The 16,182-nt window shown below is 39.1% G+C and overlaps 1 protein-coding gene across 7 annotated transcripts in view; it reads right to left on the bottom strand.

The window, feature by feature from the left end:
• ATP8A1 (ATPase phospholipid transporting 8A1) overlaps positions 1–16,182 on the bottom strand; it is a 267,308-nt gene that overhangs the window by 87,211 nt on the left and 163,915 nt on the right. For all 7 annotated transcript variants that reach the window (XM_042841789.2, XM_005300615.5, XM_008170556.4 and 4 more), the window contains 2 exons: positions 11,876–12,014; positions 10,281–10,345 (listed from right to left, as the gene is read on the bottom strand). In XM_042841789.2, coding sequence (XP_042697723.1) covers positions 10,281–10,345; positions 11,876–12,014 — 204 coding nt within the window. The remainder of the gene's footprint in view (positions 1–10,280; positions 10,346–11,875; positions 12,015–16,182) is intronic.

Genomic DNA, 16,182 nt, shown 5'->3' with positions numbered 1-16,182 from the left:
AAATATCTGGGGAAAATATGCCAGTGCCTTCAAATATTTTAGATATTATTTGTTTAGGGACAAATATATAAATTACTGTGATAGCCAATAGCGACTCTAAAGCTTTGAAACAGTTTTCAATATAACCTCATATTTACATGGTCATAACTTGCCAAAACATTCAACTTCTGGGCTAAATATTTCTTTATCTCATTCTTGGTTCTTGCCTGTATATACAAAATTAAAAGGAAAATCTAAGCAAAATGTCTTAGTAGTTTGAATTACTGGATAGTGAAAAAAACCTACCTTTCCCCCACTGTAGAAAAATTTGAACCATACATTAAACAACTCACAGCAAAAATAATTTAAATTTTAAATGGACATATAATTCTTAGTAAGGAAAACATGTGTTGCTACATTTGGGGTGGGGGAAAAAATAAAAGTTACAAATAATCAATCACTTCTGGGTATACTTCGATATGAGCAGATCTTTATGAAGCTCCAGCCCCTTTGTGACATTAATGCATTTTTCTTTGCCCAGCTTGGCAGGACCAATGGCTGCTGCTTTCAAGCTGCATATTGAAATATTCTTCAAATTCAAAGCTTTCATTAAAACAAAAACAAACGAACCCTCTCTATCTCTATGTTGCAAAGATGCAGCTATCCAAACATAAAACATTGAACTACTGCCCCATTAATCTAGATTTACATATAACTGATGCCAACCAAAAAGTGGAAGTAAAGACTAACCCTTCCCCAACGTTGTTCACCTATGAAAGGGACTATTTAAATAATGAAACTATTAAGCACATGCAATTATTTTCTTTCGTTGAAAAACCTATGATACACAAAAACTACACACATGCAATATTAAGGACGTGTAGTTAAAAAAAATCTTAAAATTTTAGGAAATAAAAAATTAAGGTTTCAAAAGCAACGTTAATTCTGCTGCAATGCATATACATAATATATTCTATTTCTGCTTTTCAGTTAAAAGTATAGCTTAATTATAATGCTATTTATAATGTAAATGGATGTGGAATACAACAAATTAAGGTTCTAACAATAATGCTTATTTTGCATTTCCTGACTTTTTATTATTTTACCTGTTCAACATTAATGTTGCAGGAACATTGCATTCATCTTATGCATGAAACAAGACAGGAAGTAGAGATACAGTATTTGCAATAGAATAAAACCATTAACAGTATTCCTGTCCTTTGTTTCAACTATGGACCTTTTCATGACTCTTGGGCCTCAAGATGCCTACTTCCACATCTTGATAAGGCAAAAGCATAAGTACCACTTAAAAGTTTATTGTGGCCAATGACCACTATCAATACAAGATACTATCATTTGGGCTGTCAGCAGTCACCAAGGTGTTCACCAATTAACAGGCTGTGCTTGTAACTCAACTGTGTCATCGAAGCCTGAAGGTGAACCTATATCTGGATTCCTAGCTCATGAGAGCTCAGTCCTATAGTGTAGTAGCTGAGACCCTGTGGGAGGGCTTGCTTCTTCTACACATCTCCCAGTCTGTGAGTAAACAAATAAAAAATACATGCTGGTCTCAACTCAGATTCTAAGGGCCCTGCCAATATTTCACCAGGGCTCCTGCATGCCTATCTCAAGATGGTTCCAAAATCCCATCCGGTGAACCTAGCTAGGTCCAGGCTTGAAGGCCCAGTGACATGTTGTGTGTATTAGTCTTGACGGTTGCCTGCACTTTTGTCACCCATCCCCTTTGCAAGATTACAGATGTAGCCATTGCAAAACTGGTTGAATCTGTTGTACAAACCAAGTATTTTATAGTTTGGATATGACAGTTTCTTCTTAAGAAGGTCTAAGACTCTTGTGAGGCAGCACAGCTAGAGTATGTCTTCAAGAAGTTGCCCTTCCCTCAGCCTGCTCTTCAAATAATGATAGATAAGGATATTTCCACTCTGGGTTTAGGAGCATACTGAGCATTTTTAACTGTTGAGGTATTTGAAGACTGCAGGAATCAAGAATAAATAAATTTGCTAGAGCCCAGGGCTATCAGGCTGCCTTTCAAATCCTTTCTCCCATAGATCAGAGGGGATCTTCTAAAGATTTTCACTGATATTATAGTCTCAATGTATTTCCTGGACAGGGAGGATCTCAGCCAACTTGTGTTATATCAGGAGGTTATCGATCTGTGTGAATGATGCATCTGGAATGAAGTGACCTTTATTTATACCTCCATGGTGCATGTTTAAAAAAGATACCATTGCCAACAATCTGAGTTGGAATGTTGGCGTTGGAGTGGTTCACATAAGTGGTCACTCAAACCCTCTGTGGTTGTATGATATTTGTAAGGGGTTTGCTCATGCTGAAGACCCAGGTCAATTCACTTGTATATTAGTATAAATCAAAGTAATTGTTAAATGTATAAGAGGGTTTGGTGTTTAAACTTCTTGAAAATGAATGGAATATTACATACATTATTTTTACTTATGTGTATCCTGTTATAATGGAGTAGCAAATATTTGCATTGTGCATACCGCTGTAACTAAATAACCCATCAAACAATGAAGAAGCCTTGTGGAATGCAAATGAAGAACTTTAACAGGAAAGTGCTAATTTCAAAGCAAGTGGTCATTGTGTGGTCAAAGACTATAAATAGATTCCTCACGTTCTGTCATCAAAGGAAAGGCCCACATGGGTAGTGACCCTGTCAGCTTGCTTTCTGTGAGAAGAAGCTATAAGTATGGATTCAGGGAAAGATCCTTCATCTCTGGACTGTTTGGATTCTAACAGGGTGGAACAACTGAACAAGAAGACAGAGATCTCCAGAGTTATTCTGGGTAGTCCTGAGAGACTTTTGGGAAACTGGTAGTTTATTACATCACTGCCATCATTTGGAATTATAGACTGTGGCTCACCTATACATATATTTTGCCTGCTTCAACCTCTCAATAACTCTCACTCCTTTTCTTAGCTAATAAACCTTTAGTTAGTTTACTATAGAATTGGCTACCAGTGAGGTCTTTTGTGTAAGATCTAGAGTAGCAATTGAGCTGGGGTAAGTGATTGGTCTCTTGGGACTGGGAGCAACCTAATGTAGTGTGATTTTTGGCTTAAGTGACCTATTATCACAAAGTCCAGTTTGTCTGGGTATTAAGATAGACTGGAGAGTTTGATTGGGCTGTCTGAGACTCCATGGTAAGACTGGTATAGTGATCCAGGAGTTCACATTTGTTACTGGCTTGGTGAAATCTAATTATAGAACACATCATCAATATGGGGGTTCTGCCCTTTTTTCTGACAGTCTGTCCTGAGGTGGGTACACATGATCATGAGCCACTCCAGACAGCGAGATGGGGCATCAACATGGGCTTGTTTGCTACAAATCTAAAGAGTGTCTGATGTTGTGAGGGACTGAAGGCAAGACTTAACTCACTCATTGTATGTATCTAATGTCTTTCTACTACACTGGGAGAAAGGGCTTATTTAAATCTTTTTTTAATTTCTTCTCAATGCATCAGGCTCTTAATTCTCTTCATACATCAGCAGGGTTGCTAGGCTTTAGGGCAGAATGCCCTATCCCTTGTCCCAGGACATCAAAGCAGTCATGTTGCAATCCAGAAAGGCTTAATTATGCTACCACATTAAAAAAAATTAGAAACCTTTCAAGATAGTTAAATCTACATACCACGAATGATAAAAGAGCTGTTAGCTACTACTTATATCTAAGCTGTTTAGAAAAAAATCAAATGGACTATTTATGCCTTTGGAGACTAAGTGGATAATATTATGCATCTGGTCACAGTATGAAGTATTTGATGTTCCCATGCCTGAGTATCACCTCAGGTGTCAGTTACTTAAAGGGACACAATTTTTTATTACATGTATCTATGATAAGCCCGTAACTGAAATCTTTAGGGCTGCTATGAAGATTTTGGTTCACAGCCTCACAAATCCCTATTCTCTGAACACAGCATCAACAGCAGATGTTTGTTTTGGGAGGGCAATACTTCTATCACTGTTTTAAATAGCAGGAATTCTCAGTCCACTTCTTCAGGAAGGTTGCTGAGACCTAATCTCCTACAGTGGGGCTCTATGAAAGCAGTATCATGAAGGAGAAATGGAGATTAAATATTTACAGTAACTCTTGTTCTTTGTGTGGCCTTCAGAAAGCCACAATTACCCTCTCTTTCTCCTGTTTTATGCTTGAAAGCCCAGCTGCAAAGAAGGCTTTTGGAGGTCGACAGGAACAGAGAAACTTATTTATACCTTTGCTGTATAGAAAGTTTGACTTGAGGAAAATATACACTCCATGAGGGCTGCTCCTCAGGAATATAGTTTCTGTATTTTTTCCTCTTGGGAAGACAGTCTTCACAATAATCCCACCCTATTTAGCCTGGGACATGTTAAATTCAACATGGTCATGGGATCATTTCAATGATTTATATAAATATGACAATCTAACATACAAATACTGAGCAGAAGTAATTTTTAAATATACTTTTAAACGGGCTTAATGGGACTAGCATCCTAGGATCTGCCCCAACCCTTTTTTCCAGAATACATATTTTTTGCCCACATTGCCTCCGGTGCCTTACAAAGTTTTCCGGATTCTCTTTCTCAGATGGAAGATGATGGGGGTTATTTTTTAAGATTGGAATTTTTCCTTTTAATTTCCTAGTCTCCTCTTCCTCTGTTGAAATTGCAACGGAAGGTAGACCTCTCTTTTTGTCTACAATTACACCCTCCAGATAGTAATATTGTGCCATGGCTATACATATTCTTAAAATGTTTAGTATGGTAGATTCTCCTCTGTTAACATTACAGTTACATAAAAATGAAAGTCTAGGAAATAATTTATAAAATAAAGACTTACAATTACAATAGCGTATTTTATTCACTGAACAGTTGTTTTTTCAAAAAATGTGCTCTTGATTAACAAACACTGCAAGATACTGTGTATTATGGCTATTTCTAACCTCTGCACACATGATTCATTTAACTTTTGACTCTACTTGTTGTAAGACTCTGATATTGATTACAAAGTTTACTTTTCACCTCAACTTCCATTGTTGTTCGTAGTACAAGAAGCATAAATAGATTCTCTAAATTATCCTTAAAAACTCTCATTGCAAACTTAGCAAAACTGTCAACTACTTTTAGGCATTCTAAAAGAGTTTTAAAAAATACCTTCCCTATGGGGAGATTTTCCAATTTTTTTGAGGGGCTTTTAAACTGTTGTACTACAAAAAGTGATTTTGTACTCATGATAACACAGGGAAGTATCCAATACGAAAGAAGATTTTCAAATCTCAGGTTAACTATGCAGAAGATGGCAGTTAGGAGAATCAACCTGTATTTTTTCCTGCTGCTGCACCAACACCAGTGATAAGTATTGTACAACTGAAGCTTATCTGATCATTTTGGTATAGATGAGCGAGGCAGAATTGAATCCAGCATGCTTTTCCATAGCTATTCAGACTCTGCAGTGATAACAGGAGTGTGACAAGGTGGACTAGACCCAGAGGCCCCCTGCTGGAGGCCTCAGGGTCCTGCCACACCCATCCCAGGAAAGGAGCAGTAGAGAGGTTGTCCAAGAGGGCTACAGTGGCTGCAGGAGAAGCAGCCAAGGGGAGAGGCTGCAGGAAACAGCCAATCAGCACCCAGCAGGCCCATAATAAAGGAACTGCAGGGCCAGAGTGAGTTCAGTCTGCAGCAGAGAAGGACATACCAACTGAGGGTCCTATGACGGGCCCTGTTGGACTGTTTTAGAAGACTGAGCCCGGGGATGGCTGCAGGATATTGGGGACATTTTGGTTTGTGTACCCCGGAAGGGATTTTTTTGTTTCGCACATGGACAGAGTGTAACTTGGCTGGAGGGCTGGGTCACCAACGACCCTCCTGACAAGCGCAGCGGCCAACAGGGGGCGCCAGAAGTGGAGAAAATTGAGAAAAAAATGAAGGCATGCATACACTTGGCTAGGAGGCACTCGCAAGAGCTGAGTGCACCCCATTACAAAGATTAAAAGCTGTTTGTATCAACAAATTAAGTAGAATTACTGAAACAAACAACCACAGCACATTAATGACATGCAGCATTGTCATGTGAGCTCTTTAAGAGAGCTGGCTTTTGAACCCAAAGAGAAGTCTGTTTACATTTTTTTAAAGTAATTTTCTACCTTTGTGGAGATAATCTTGAAATTCTAAACTAAAATAAACCAATCAGTAGGGTTGAAAGGACCAAAAAAACCTGGGCTTCACTTCAGAATTAGGAGGCCAGTAGTACCTTCAGGTCCTCTCACATCCCAAATTTTATGTAAAATGAGAAAGTTAAGTTTGGGATGTATCCTAAAGAACCATTTTGCTAACGCTGCCCAAATCCCTTAGGTTGGCCTTATATATATTGGTGTGAAAATGGAGGACAGCAATCAGAGTTTGGGGTTGTTGTTTTTTTTGCCTGTTGGCTAACAATTGTTTCACAAGTCTTCACAAAAACATTAAGGCCAGCTTTGCGTGTAAATAACGTAGCTTTCCTTGAAGGCTGGAACTGAGCCAGTTGCTGCTCTGCAGAGGCAGTCACCATGCAGCAGGTGCATTCACCATTGCTTTGGCAGCTGATGCAAAGGCAACTCCCCTCTTGTGTTCTTCACCAGCACCAGTAGGAACACATAGGAAATGAAGGCTGTAGTCCTCACAGCCTTCCGCTAGCAGTGCAAGGAAGGGAAGAGCTGGGGCCAAACTCCTGCTGCACTGAATCAGCGTTCTGCAAACACTGTAGCCCACTTCTTTCCTTCCCAGTAACGGTGTGCCTACTCATTCCCATCCCACAGACTTTGAAAATCCAGTACTGGCTTGACCAAGCATAGTAGCCAGGGGAGACTGCTTGATACATCTGATCACGTCAAGTCACCCAGATAAAAACCATAGGCAGTAGTGGAACATATTTTACTCAGGGAATATCACATGCACCATCAATTGAAGCAGTAGATTTCTAAGAGAGCAACTTGAAACATTGGCAGCACATCACTGACAGAGCTAAAATTTTATAAACTACCGCTAAATTTGAGCACACAGTTTGATGAACACTATCTACTTTTGGAAAAATGACTTATGCAGTGAAATTAGGCAGATGTACAACTGGCCAGTTTTCACATATAAATTCAGATTCTATGTGAAAATCTGTTTGAAAAATCTCTCTGAGAGAAAACATGAAGAATACAGTGGTGCTATGGAGTCACTTTTCTGAATATAACTCTACCAAAAGCAAACATCAGTTTGGAACATGCTTGCATATTGATAAGTGCTTGTGCAATTAATACTGCAGAACTCACTACTCATTCTGAGTAGGATGTACGGGACTATGTATCTTCAACAAAAGGCCTTTGTGAGGGAAGAAAAGACCTCAGACAATCTGCCTCTTCCCCTTAAGTCGTATCTATGGTCCATTCTTCTACCTGGACTGTGGTATGGAGCTCTTGGTCCCAACCGATCCCTGGGGTGGGGGGTCGTCATCACAGAGGACTTGGAAGCTAGGTAATTCTCAGTGAGCTGGATGGTGTCCATCATGGTCTCCAGATGGTGCTGCAACACCCACTCTCTTCCCCCAGGGAGAAAGATCTGGACAAATTGCTTTAGTGGGACCAGTTCAGCGAAACTGCGCTCCTGACTTCGCCTCTGGCTTGAGCCATCTCTAGCATATGTTCCGCAGCTTCTGGGTGGACAGGCGGAGTCGGGCTCATGGTGGGTACCATTCCTCCCGGAAGCATTGATTGAATGTCTTCTCCGAGATGTCTAAGGCATCGAGGATTGTGGCCTTAACCAGGGCATATTCCTTGGCGGCAGCAGGGTCTAAAGCACAATATGTGGTCTGTGTTATCCTGGTTAAGTACAGGGCCAGCACTGAACCCCATTGGTCTCGGGACCACTGAGCTACCACAGCTACTCGCTCAAAAGCAGGGCTGCCCAGGGGGGAGGGGCAAGTGGGGCAATTTGCCCCAGGCCCCGGGCCCCGCAGAGGCCCCCACGAGAATATAGTATGCTATAGTATTGCAACTTTTTTTTATGGAAGGGCTTTGCCCCAGGCCCCCTGAATCCTTTGGGCGGCCCGGCTCAAAAGTTTCTAAGAAAGCCTCAAGATCATCATCAGGCCCCATCTTGGTAAGCCTGATAGTTAGTTGGCTCTGCTGGAGCACTGGGTCACAATATGGAGGCCACATGGTGGACCAGCTGCTGCTGCTGCTGGGCTTGTCAATTCATGAATTAAATGCTGCTGCTGCATGGCCATCTGGTGCAGGAGTGTTTTGCTCAGCCATCCATTTCAATAGCTGTTCCATCTCCATTCAAAGGCTTTCCTTTTGTTTGTTTGTTTCTATTTAAATTCCCTACAGCAGGGACCAGGGCACTGCCCGCATTCTCCACCAGTTGTGATTGCGCCTTTGGTGGCTACGTGGTCTAGTGGCTAGCTCGCTGGTCAGAGCAGTTGGAGGGGGACCCAGATCCTCCCCAGGGTCCTGTGTGGTTCAGCCCCTAAACAGGGGTTGATGGGTCTGCCTCTCTGCCGGGTGGGGGGGGAATAGGAGGGTTGAAGACCCATTTCCATGGGTGACTTCCTATTAAAGTCTCTTTAATCTGTGGTGTGGCTCCACTAGTTCAATTATCCCACAGTAAGCAAGCTCCTCTTGGCAGGGAAAGGCTTATTTGTCTCCAGTGGCTGCGTTGGCTGGCAGATCACTGATCCGTCCCTTCAGGTAGGAGAACAGAGAGCTCTTGCCTCCTCGCCAATCAGCCCCCAACTGAGCCAGGCTCCCTTCTTTTCTCTCCCCTCCAGGCCTGGCATTGGCTGCAGGTATATTGGGGTGGGGCTGGCTGAGCCCACATGTTTTCTTTAACCCCTGCTGTGCCAGGCAGCAGTTTCTGTGCTCCTTCACACAGGTCTCATTGTTACTGGACTCAGAGGAGTCTTCCATTCTGCAGCACCAGGGCCAGCAACACATGGGGAAATAATAAGAATAACTGGTCGGAGGAGCCTTCACAGTCTCTTGACATAGCCGTCACTCAAGTCTCAAACATGGACTCTGAATTTTTTATCTTCTAATTTCTTGGCTTTTTCACTGGGTGTTGGGTGTTTTTCATCCAGCCCCTATACACCATCACTAAAACCCTCAGCTACCAAACATCATGCTGCCCTGCTTGTTATGCTTCTCACTCTCCTCTCTTCTGTTTATTAACTCCTTCTCCCTCAGTTTCCCTCTGCCTTTACCCAACTCACCTCTCATACTCCTATAATCCCCTCCTCGGATTCAACTTCAAGTGATCTGAACAGAACTATATGGTGAATTAATCTTAATACTTTCGGGGTTTTCCCTTTAAGTCTTTTGGGGCAAAGGTAACTTTCATGCAAAAGAGATTTCTTTTCATTCTCTGGTTTTAATTTTACTCAGGGATCCCTTAGAGGGATATGATTTTTCCATTCCTTATCCTGCTCAGCCCCAGGAGATGTTCCCACTTAATGTCATAATCTTTCCTGATCTAAAGACCCTTTTCTGTCATTTATGAAATATGGTATGTTGTTTAGAATTCTAAAGGGCAAAAAATAGCTCATAGGGATCAAAACCTTTTTGGGGGGTTTCTTATGAGCTAACACAACATTTTTATCTCTCCTACACTTAATCACATTGTTAGAAAGGTTGCATGCAGTAAATCTGAGGTATAGAAAATGGTAACTGACACTATTATTACACATGGATTTCAAAGTACATATCTGGCACAGGTCAGTGGATCTGCATCGGATTATAAAAGGGGTAAATATGGCCCAATCACTTACTCAAGTTTAAGAGATTAAAATGATTGATAAAGTTGGTAAATCAAATTCTTGCTGTTGACATTTCAATATTTACTTAGTCATTTGAGTTTTTTTAACAATAATGTTTGATGCATACCATACACAGGCACTAATTAGTGCTTTACCAAATATTAAATATTCCGTATAAAAACAGACATGAATTAGCTCTAGCCATTCAGCAGCACTATGGCCCAATCCTTTTATTATGCAGCTTTCCTGATGCATAATAAGCAGCAAATTATTTTGGCTAGCTGACCAAAAACTCAATAAAATAAGAAAAGGAATTAAACTATTAGTTTTAATAGTTTCTAACAGTTTGCTACATTAGACTAAAGTAATAGATGCTAAAGTTGCTTCTCTCGCAAAGGAAATATATTTTACAGATATCTGGATATTTTAAGTAAAATAAAACAATGTTTTAATGGGGCTTTTAATCATTATTTTTCATGTTGAAGAATTTGCAGATTTTACTTACATCAAGAGACCCTTCATTGATAACAATGAGTCCCATGTTCTTTTTCAAAAGTTTACACGAGTGACCTGTTAAAAAAAATGTTACAAATAACTGCTCTACTCTAGAACATTGATAATTTAACCAAATATTTCCTCTTTAAACTAAAGATGAAATTTTGAAAAACGTTCAACATCTAACACATTAGCACAGTCATTTTGCTAAGATTATCATAGCTAGTATGTAATTGTGCACAAATATTTATAAAATCCCGTAACTTCCATGTACAAAAACAATGGGAGTGTGCAATTCAGGTGCTTGTATGCATAAATAGCCACGTTGGGTGTGTGTGCAAACTCCTAAGGTGTGCATGCAGATAGGATATTTGTGCTTGTATGTTCGACACATGGTAATGTATTGTACACAACTGTGTGTGCTTAAGAAAAAGTCTGGCCTATTCTTTACAGTATTTATCACAAGAAAAGAAAGGCAACTTTTTGGAATACAAAATGTAAAAATAATTCCAACCAGCAATATTTGGTCTGATAATATTTTCATCCTGTTCTTATGATGTTATCACTTGAACAGAACTATATTTTCACTAGATAAATGATTCTTACAGGATTTATGAAAATTCCCAATAAAATATCCATAACATGTATGTGACATTTCACATTCATATTAGTATTGACTTGGCATTCTACTATGATAACCTTTTAGGAACAAGGAACGGAAATAGTCTAGCTAGAACACTTTAATATTATAAGAAAAATAACAATCATGTAACAATACTAGGAATACCAAGCTTGCTGATTCAGTGACAAACTTGTTTTTGTTCTTTTTGGGTCTGAGCTGGCAAACATCTATGCACATGTGTAAGTTTACTCCCACAACTAGTTCCATTAATATCATTGAGCCTATATGCCTGAGTAAAGTGTTTGGAAGATGAGGCGCACTGTATTGATGCCTCCAGAACACCTCCATATGAGAATGCCCCATGTGATCCACACCATAAGAATACATATCTACTTCAAAATGCTTTAAAAAAATTAAAACCCTGTGCCATCCATCTGTATTTCATCTGCTTTTTAAAATTTATCTTCTTATAGAGCTGGAAGGAAAATGTGAACTATTTCTATTTATCTTTTTGGTGGGAGTTCAATAAAATGCTTTGCAGGAGTTCTGTGGTTTGAGGGTGGTCACACTTTGCAGCAGCATCTTCCAAATAAAACCTCAGAAAGAAATAATTTAAAAATGTTAGGAACTTCCAGGACCAAAGTTTTGTTAAGGTGGATTCGACTATAGATAGGTATCAATTATTTATGGAGCAAACAAATAAATCATTCAAGAACTACTTTTTAAGTGAACAAGCAGAGGAAAGCCAGAAAATTCTAAATTAACGTTGTACTATGAAATAAATTGGTCTTAAGCTTTTTTTCTCAAAATACTGCATAATCAGCTAGCACTTAAATCCTGGAGTGCCACATGATACTGTTACCTCGACAATATACCCCGCTTGTCTGAAAGCATTTTTGCTCTAATTCCTTTACATCTTGGATGGCTTTTATCACAAGATTCTTAAAAAGATCTAACTACACCTCAAAAATCAAATACAATACCAATGTTAATAGCAGTCTCTTGTTTGTCTCCAGTAAGAATCCAAATTTTGATGTCTGCTTTCATTAGAGTTTCTATGGTTTCAGGCACTTTGTCTTGCAGCTTGTCTTCAATGGCTGTAGCTCCAAGCAGTTGAAGATTCTGTGAAAACGCAGAATTAAAGACATAATTAAAAGGACTTCAAATTGAAGTTTAGCTACTGAAATCTCCAATTTTTTCCAGAAACAGTAATTTTAACATTTACTTTTCTGAACTCTTCACACATATCTCTTAAACTGTATTGATCACCTTGGTTTAAAGAACAAGGATTTTCCAGACTATGTTGGTGAGTCTTGAAAGCTTCCCTTTTCAGTCTTTATAGGCTAGATCATCTAGTCTGATTTGTATAACATGGACCATAGAATTTCACCCAGTTAGCCATGTACTGAGCTGAATAAATTGTGCCTGACTAAAGTATATCTTTCAGAAAGGCTTTCAGTCTTGATCTTAAGACTTCTAGAGATGGAGAATCCACCACTTCCTTTGGTAGTTTGTTCCAATGGTTAAGCACCCTCACTGTTAAACTATGCTTTATTTCTAATTTGAATTTGTCTGGCTTTAACTTAGCTCATATCTTCTCAAGTGAAGGTACTTATACACCATAATCATTTCATCTCTCACTCTTATCGTTTTGATAAACTAAACAGATTGAGCTCTTCAAATCTCTCATTGTAAGGCATTTTCCCCCAGCCCTTAAATAATTGTTGTGGTGTTTCTCTGCACCTTCTCCAATATTTCAAATATCCTTCTAAAACTGTGGCCCTGGAACTAGGTGCACTATTTCAGAACCAGTCTCATCAATGCCACATGTAAGAATAACATTGTTTCCACATACTTCCCTATTTCTACATGCAAGGATTGCATTAGACCTTGTGGCCACAGCTTTGCACTGGGAGCTCATGTTCTGTTTGTGCACTGTGACCCTTATATCCTTTTCAGAGTCACTGCTTTCCAAGGTACAGTCCCCCATTCTATACGTATGGCCTGCATTCTTTGATCCTACATCTAGGATCATGAATTTTGTTTGAATCGGCCCATTTTACCAAGCAATCCAGGTCACTGTGTGTGACTAGTCTGCCCTCATCATTTACCATTCTGCCAATCTTTGTATTATCCACAGATGTTATCAACAGGGATTTAATTTGCCTCCAGACCACTGATAAAAATATTTGATAACATTGGGCCTAGAACTTGCCCTTGTGGAACCCTTGATTGACTTTTTGAGATCTGTCAGATAGCCAGTTCCTAATCCATTTAATGTGTGCTTGTATATTGCTAATTTTTTAACAGTGTTGTCCAGTACTAAGTCAAATGCCAAACATAAGTCTAAATATATTATATCTATGAAGTTACCTGTATCCACCAAATTCGCAATCTCAAAAATATGAAATTAGGTTTGTCTGACAAGACCTATTTTCAAGAAACCCATGTTGATTGGGATTAATTATATTCCCATCCTTTAATTCTTTACTGATTGAATACTGTATCAGCTTTCCATTATTTTGCACGTGATGGATGTCAAGCTAACTGGCCTATAATTCCCTGGGTAATCTCTTTAGCCCTTTAGAATATTGGCAGTCTTTTGGAATTTCCCCAGTATTCCAAGTTTTATTAAAAATTGACATGAACAGTGATCTCCTCAGATAACTCTCTACAGACTTTTGGGTGTATGCTGTCCACAACTGCTGATATTAAAATGTTTATCCCTAGTAGATGTTTAGATATTGCTCTTCTAGCACCAGATCCTTCTTTCTTCATCCAATTCCTCTCCCACCTTTTGGGGCTTCTTCAATGCTGCCCTCATAATACATGGAACATCCTCCACCTTACTGCCTCTGGTTGTGCATCCAAAACTTGAGGCATGGAAGTCAGAGGTCACTTTTAAAAATTTGGGCCTAAGTGACTTGTCAAAGGCCACAGAGGGTATGAATGTAAAAGAAGGGATTAGCACTAAGAAGTTTCTGGTTTTACTACTGTACTCCAACCCCACTTTCTTTCTTCTAATGTTTCCAAGTGCAACTGTCCTATTTGAGCCCAGTCAATGCTGAGAAGAAGGGATGGCACAATAATTAAGAGAGACAGAGACAATTTGTAGAGGTACTAAGCACCCTCAATTCCCATGGTTTAGAATTCCCCAGATAGAATTATGGGTCCTCAGCACCTCTGAAAATTGGGTCCTTTGTCTTCTTGTTAATAAATTCTGGAAACTCTATTGACAACAACTATTTAAGAAAATGTTTATATTCTGCATTTTGTTGCTTTAGCTTGTTGCTTTAAATTTATTTTTATTAAACACCTTAGCATTAAATCTTGCAGTATTCGTAAAATTTTCACTTTGGTTTTGTGCTTGGTGACCTTGGTAGTACTCTATTGTTCCCTATTAGTAACTAAAAAAACACTCTCTCTGCAAAACATACTTTTTTACACATACATTATGTATTATTACAAAATGATTGAATGCATTTTCATCAGACTTTGAAAGAACAGCTGCTTTGGGGAACAGACCAAACATGAACAATTTATATTTAAACGTGATGTTACTGAAAATGGGGTTTTAGAACTGCAATACCATCTCAACACTAACTATAGTATTGCTATTTCTTTTATTCTTTTTTCTTCCTATGCTCTAAATTTCTATGGAAAAGGTCTATGCAATGCTACAATACAGCTTAGAAACCTAGTAATATATAACTGATTGATTTTTCTAGAAACATCTATATGCTTTCTTTTAGCCTTAGTATAATTTATTTTAAGATTAGGCTCCTGAACGATAACCACAGTTTCAACTCCACTGTGAACACTAGTGACAGGATTTGAACTCTGTATTTCTGTACACATGGTTTGAACAATTACACTAGACTTAATTTAATTATTAACATTACTTTACATAGATGACTACACTAAAGGCAATGACATAATTTATACTGAATCTTGATAAAATCCCTATAATAAAATAGTTCCAATTTTGGGAATTTCAGCAAAAACAATTCATGGAAATATTTTTAGCACCAGAAGCATGCCAGCTGGTGTATCATAACATTATTTTAAAAAGGAGGGATTACTTACTAGTAATCCTGGTTTTCTGAAAATGGTTCCTCTACATATTCCCACTTGTGGGTTATAATGCCTCTGGTGTCAAGCTAACAAATTTTTCTAGTGAGCACTGATAGCTGGGGCTGCTTCTCCTTCCCCCTCACAGAGGATTCCATGTGTATAAAACCACCCTTTAGCTCCTTCCCTAACTTCAGAATGGTCTTCCTGAAATTTCAAAGCAGCGGGGAAAGAAGGCAAGGAGTGTGAGTATGCAGAGGAAACACACTCAAAGAACAACACTAACTAGTAAGTAACCCCTCCCCCCCCCCCCCCCAGAGTGCCCTCGGCATAGTCTTTTCTGTGAGAGAGAAGCATGATCAGTACAAGCCCTTAGGAAGAAATTCTAGGTGAAAAGGACTGCAAAACTTCCACAACAGGCACAAGCACTAGATTACATTGGAAGTGACCGCAATTTCAGTTTCCCACATCAGACCTCAGTGAGGAACAATTATTTTTAAGTAAATACATATACAACTTTAAGCAACAGCTTTGAAAACTCTACAAAGAAAACAAAAGGCCTGAAATGGATGCAGTCTTCAGACTAGTTGAATAACTTTTGATATATGCAAGTGAATGAGCGCCTGGCAAGTCTTAATAAGGTTATAAAAGATACTTGGGAAAATGCATACAGGCTGCTGGTCTGTTTGACATGACAACAGAAATGACGCGAGACCAGAAATAGTGATTTTAGGACACTGACTGATCAAATATACCATATGGACTAGTTCATAGAAGACTGGCTATTTTGCCTGTATCTCAGTAAGTCCAGGCAGTAGTTATTGATGCAACAAATATTCTCTTGGGTGTATGGTTTGGCAGATCTGAGAGCTTGCAAGCATGAAAACCTCAGACTATTTTATCTATAAATGATATTTATCTTTGCAAATTAGGAATTGTATTCCATGGAGAAGGGTTACAGAGCTTCCTGCAGGAACTAAAATCACTGGAGGGTAATTAATGCAAATCCCTGGAGAAAACAGCACTGGAGAAGTACCATCTCCCAATGGGAAATTGCATATAATGGTTTTGACTGGGTTAAGGAGGGCCAGAAAACAAAAGCCCCAAACTGTATAAAAGCTCAGCTTGAGATGACTCAGAGGGTCACAAGATTCTGAAATAAAAAACAGACAGACTTGTGTATGGACCTACCAGGATCCCATGTGGATGATAGGTAATA

Source organism: Chrysemys picta, chromosome 5, assembly GCF_011386835.1.
Source record: "Chrysemys picta bellii isolate R12L10 chromosome 5, ASM1138683v2, whole genome shotgun sequence".
Classification (NCBI taxonomy): domain Eukaryota; kingdom Metazoa; phylum Chordata; order Testudines; family Emydidae; genus Chrysemys; species Chrysemys picta.
The sequence above is the reverse complement of the archived record's forward strand: the minus strand, read 5'-3'. Positions and strand labels throughout refer to the sequence as shown.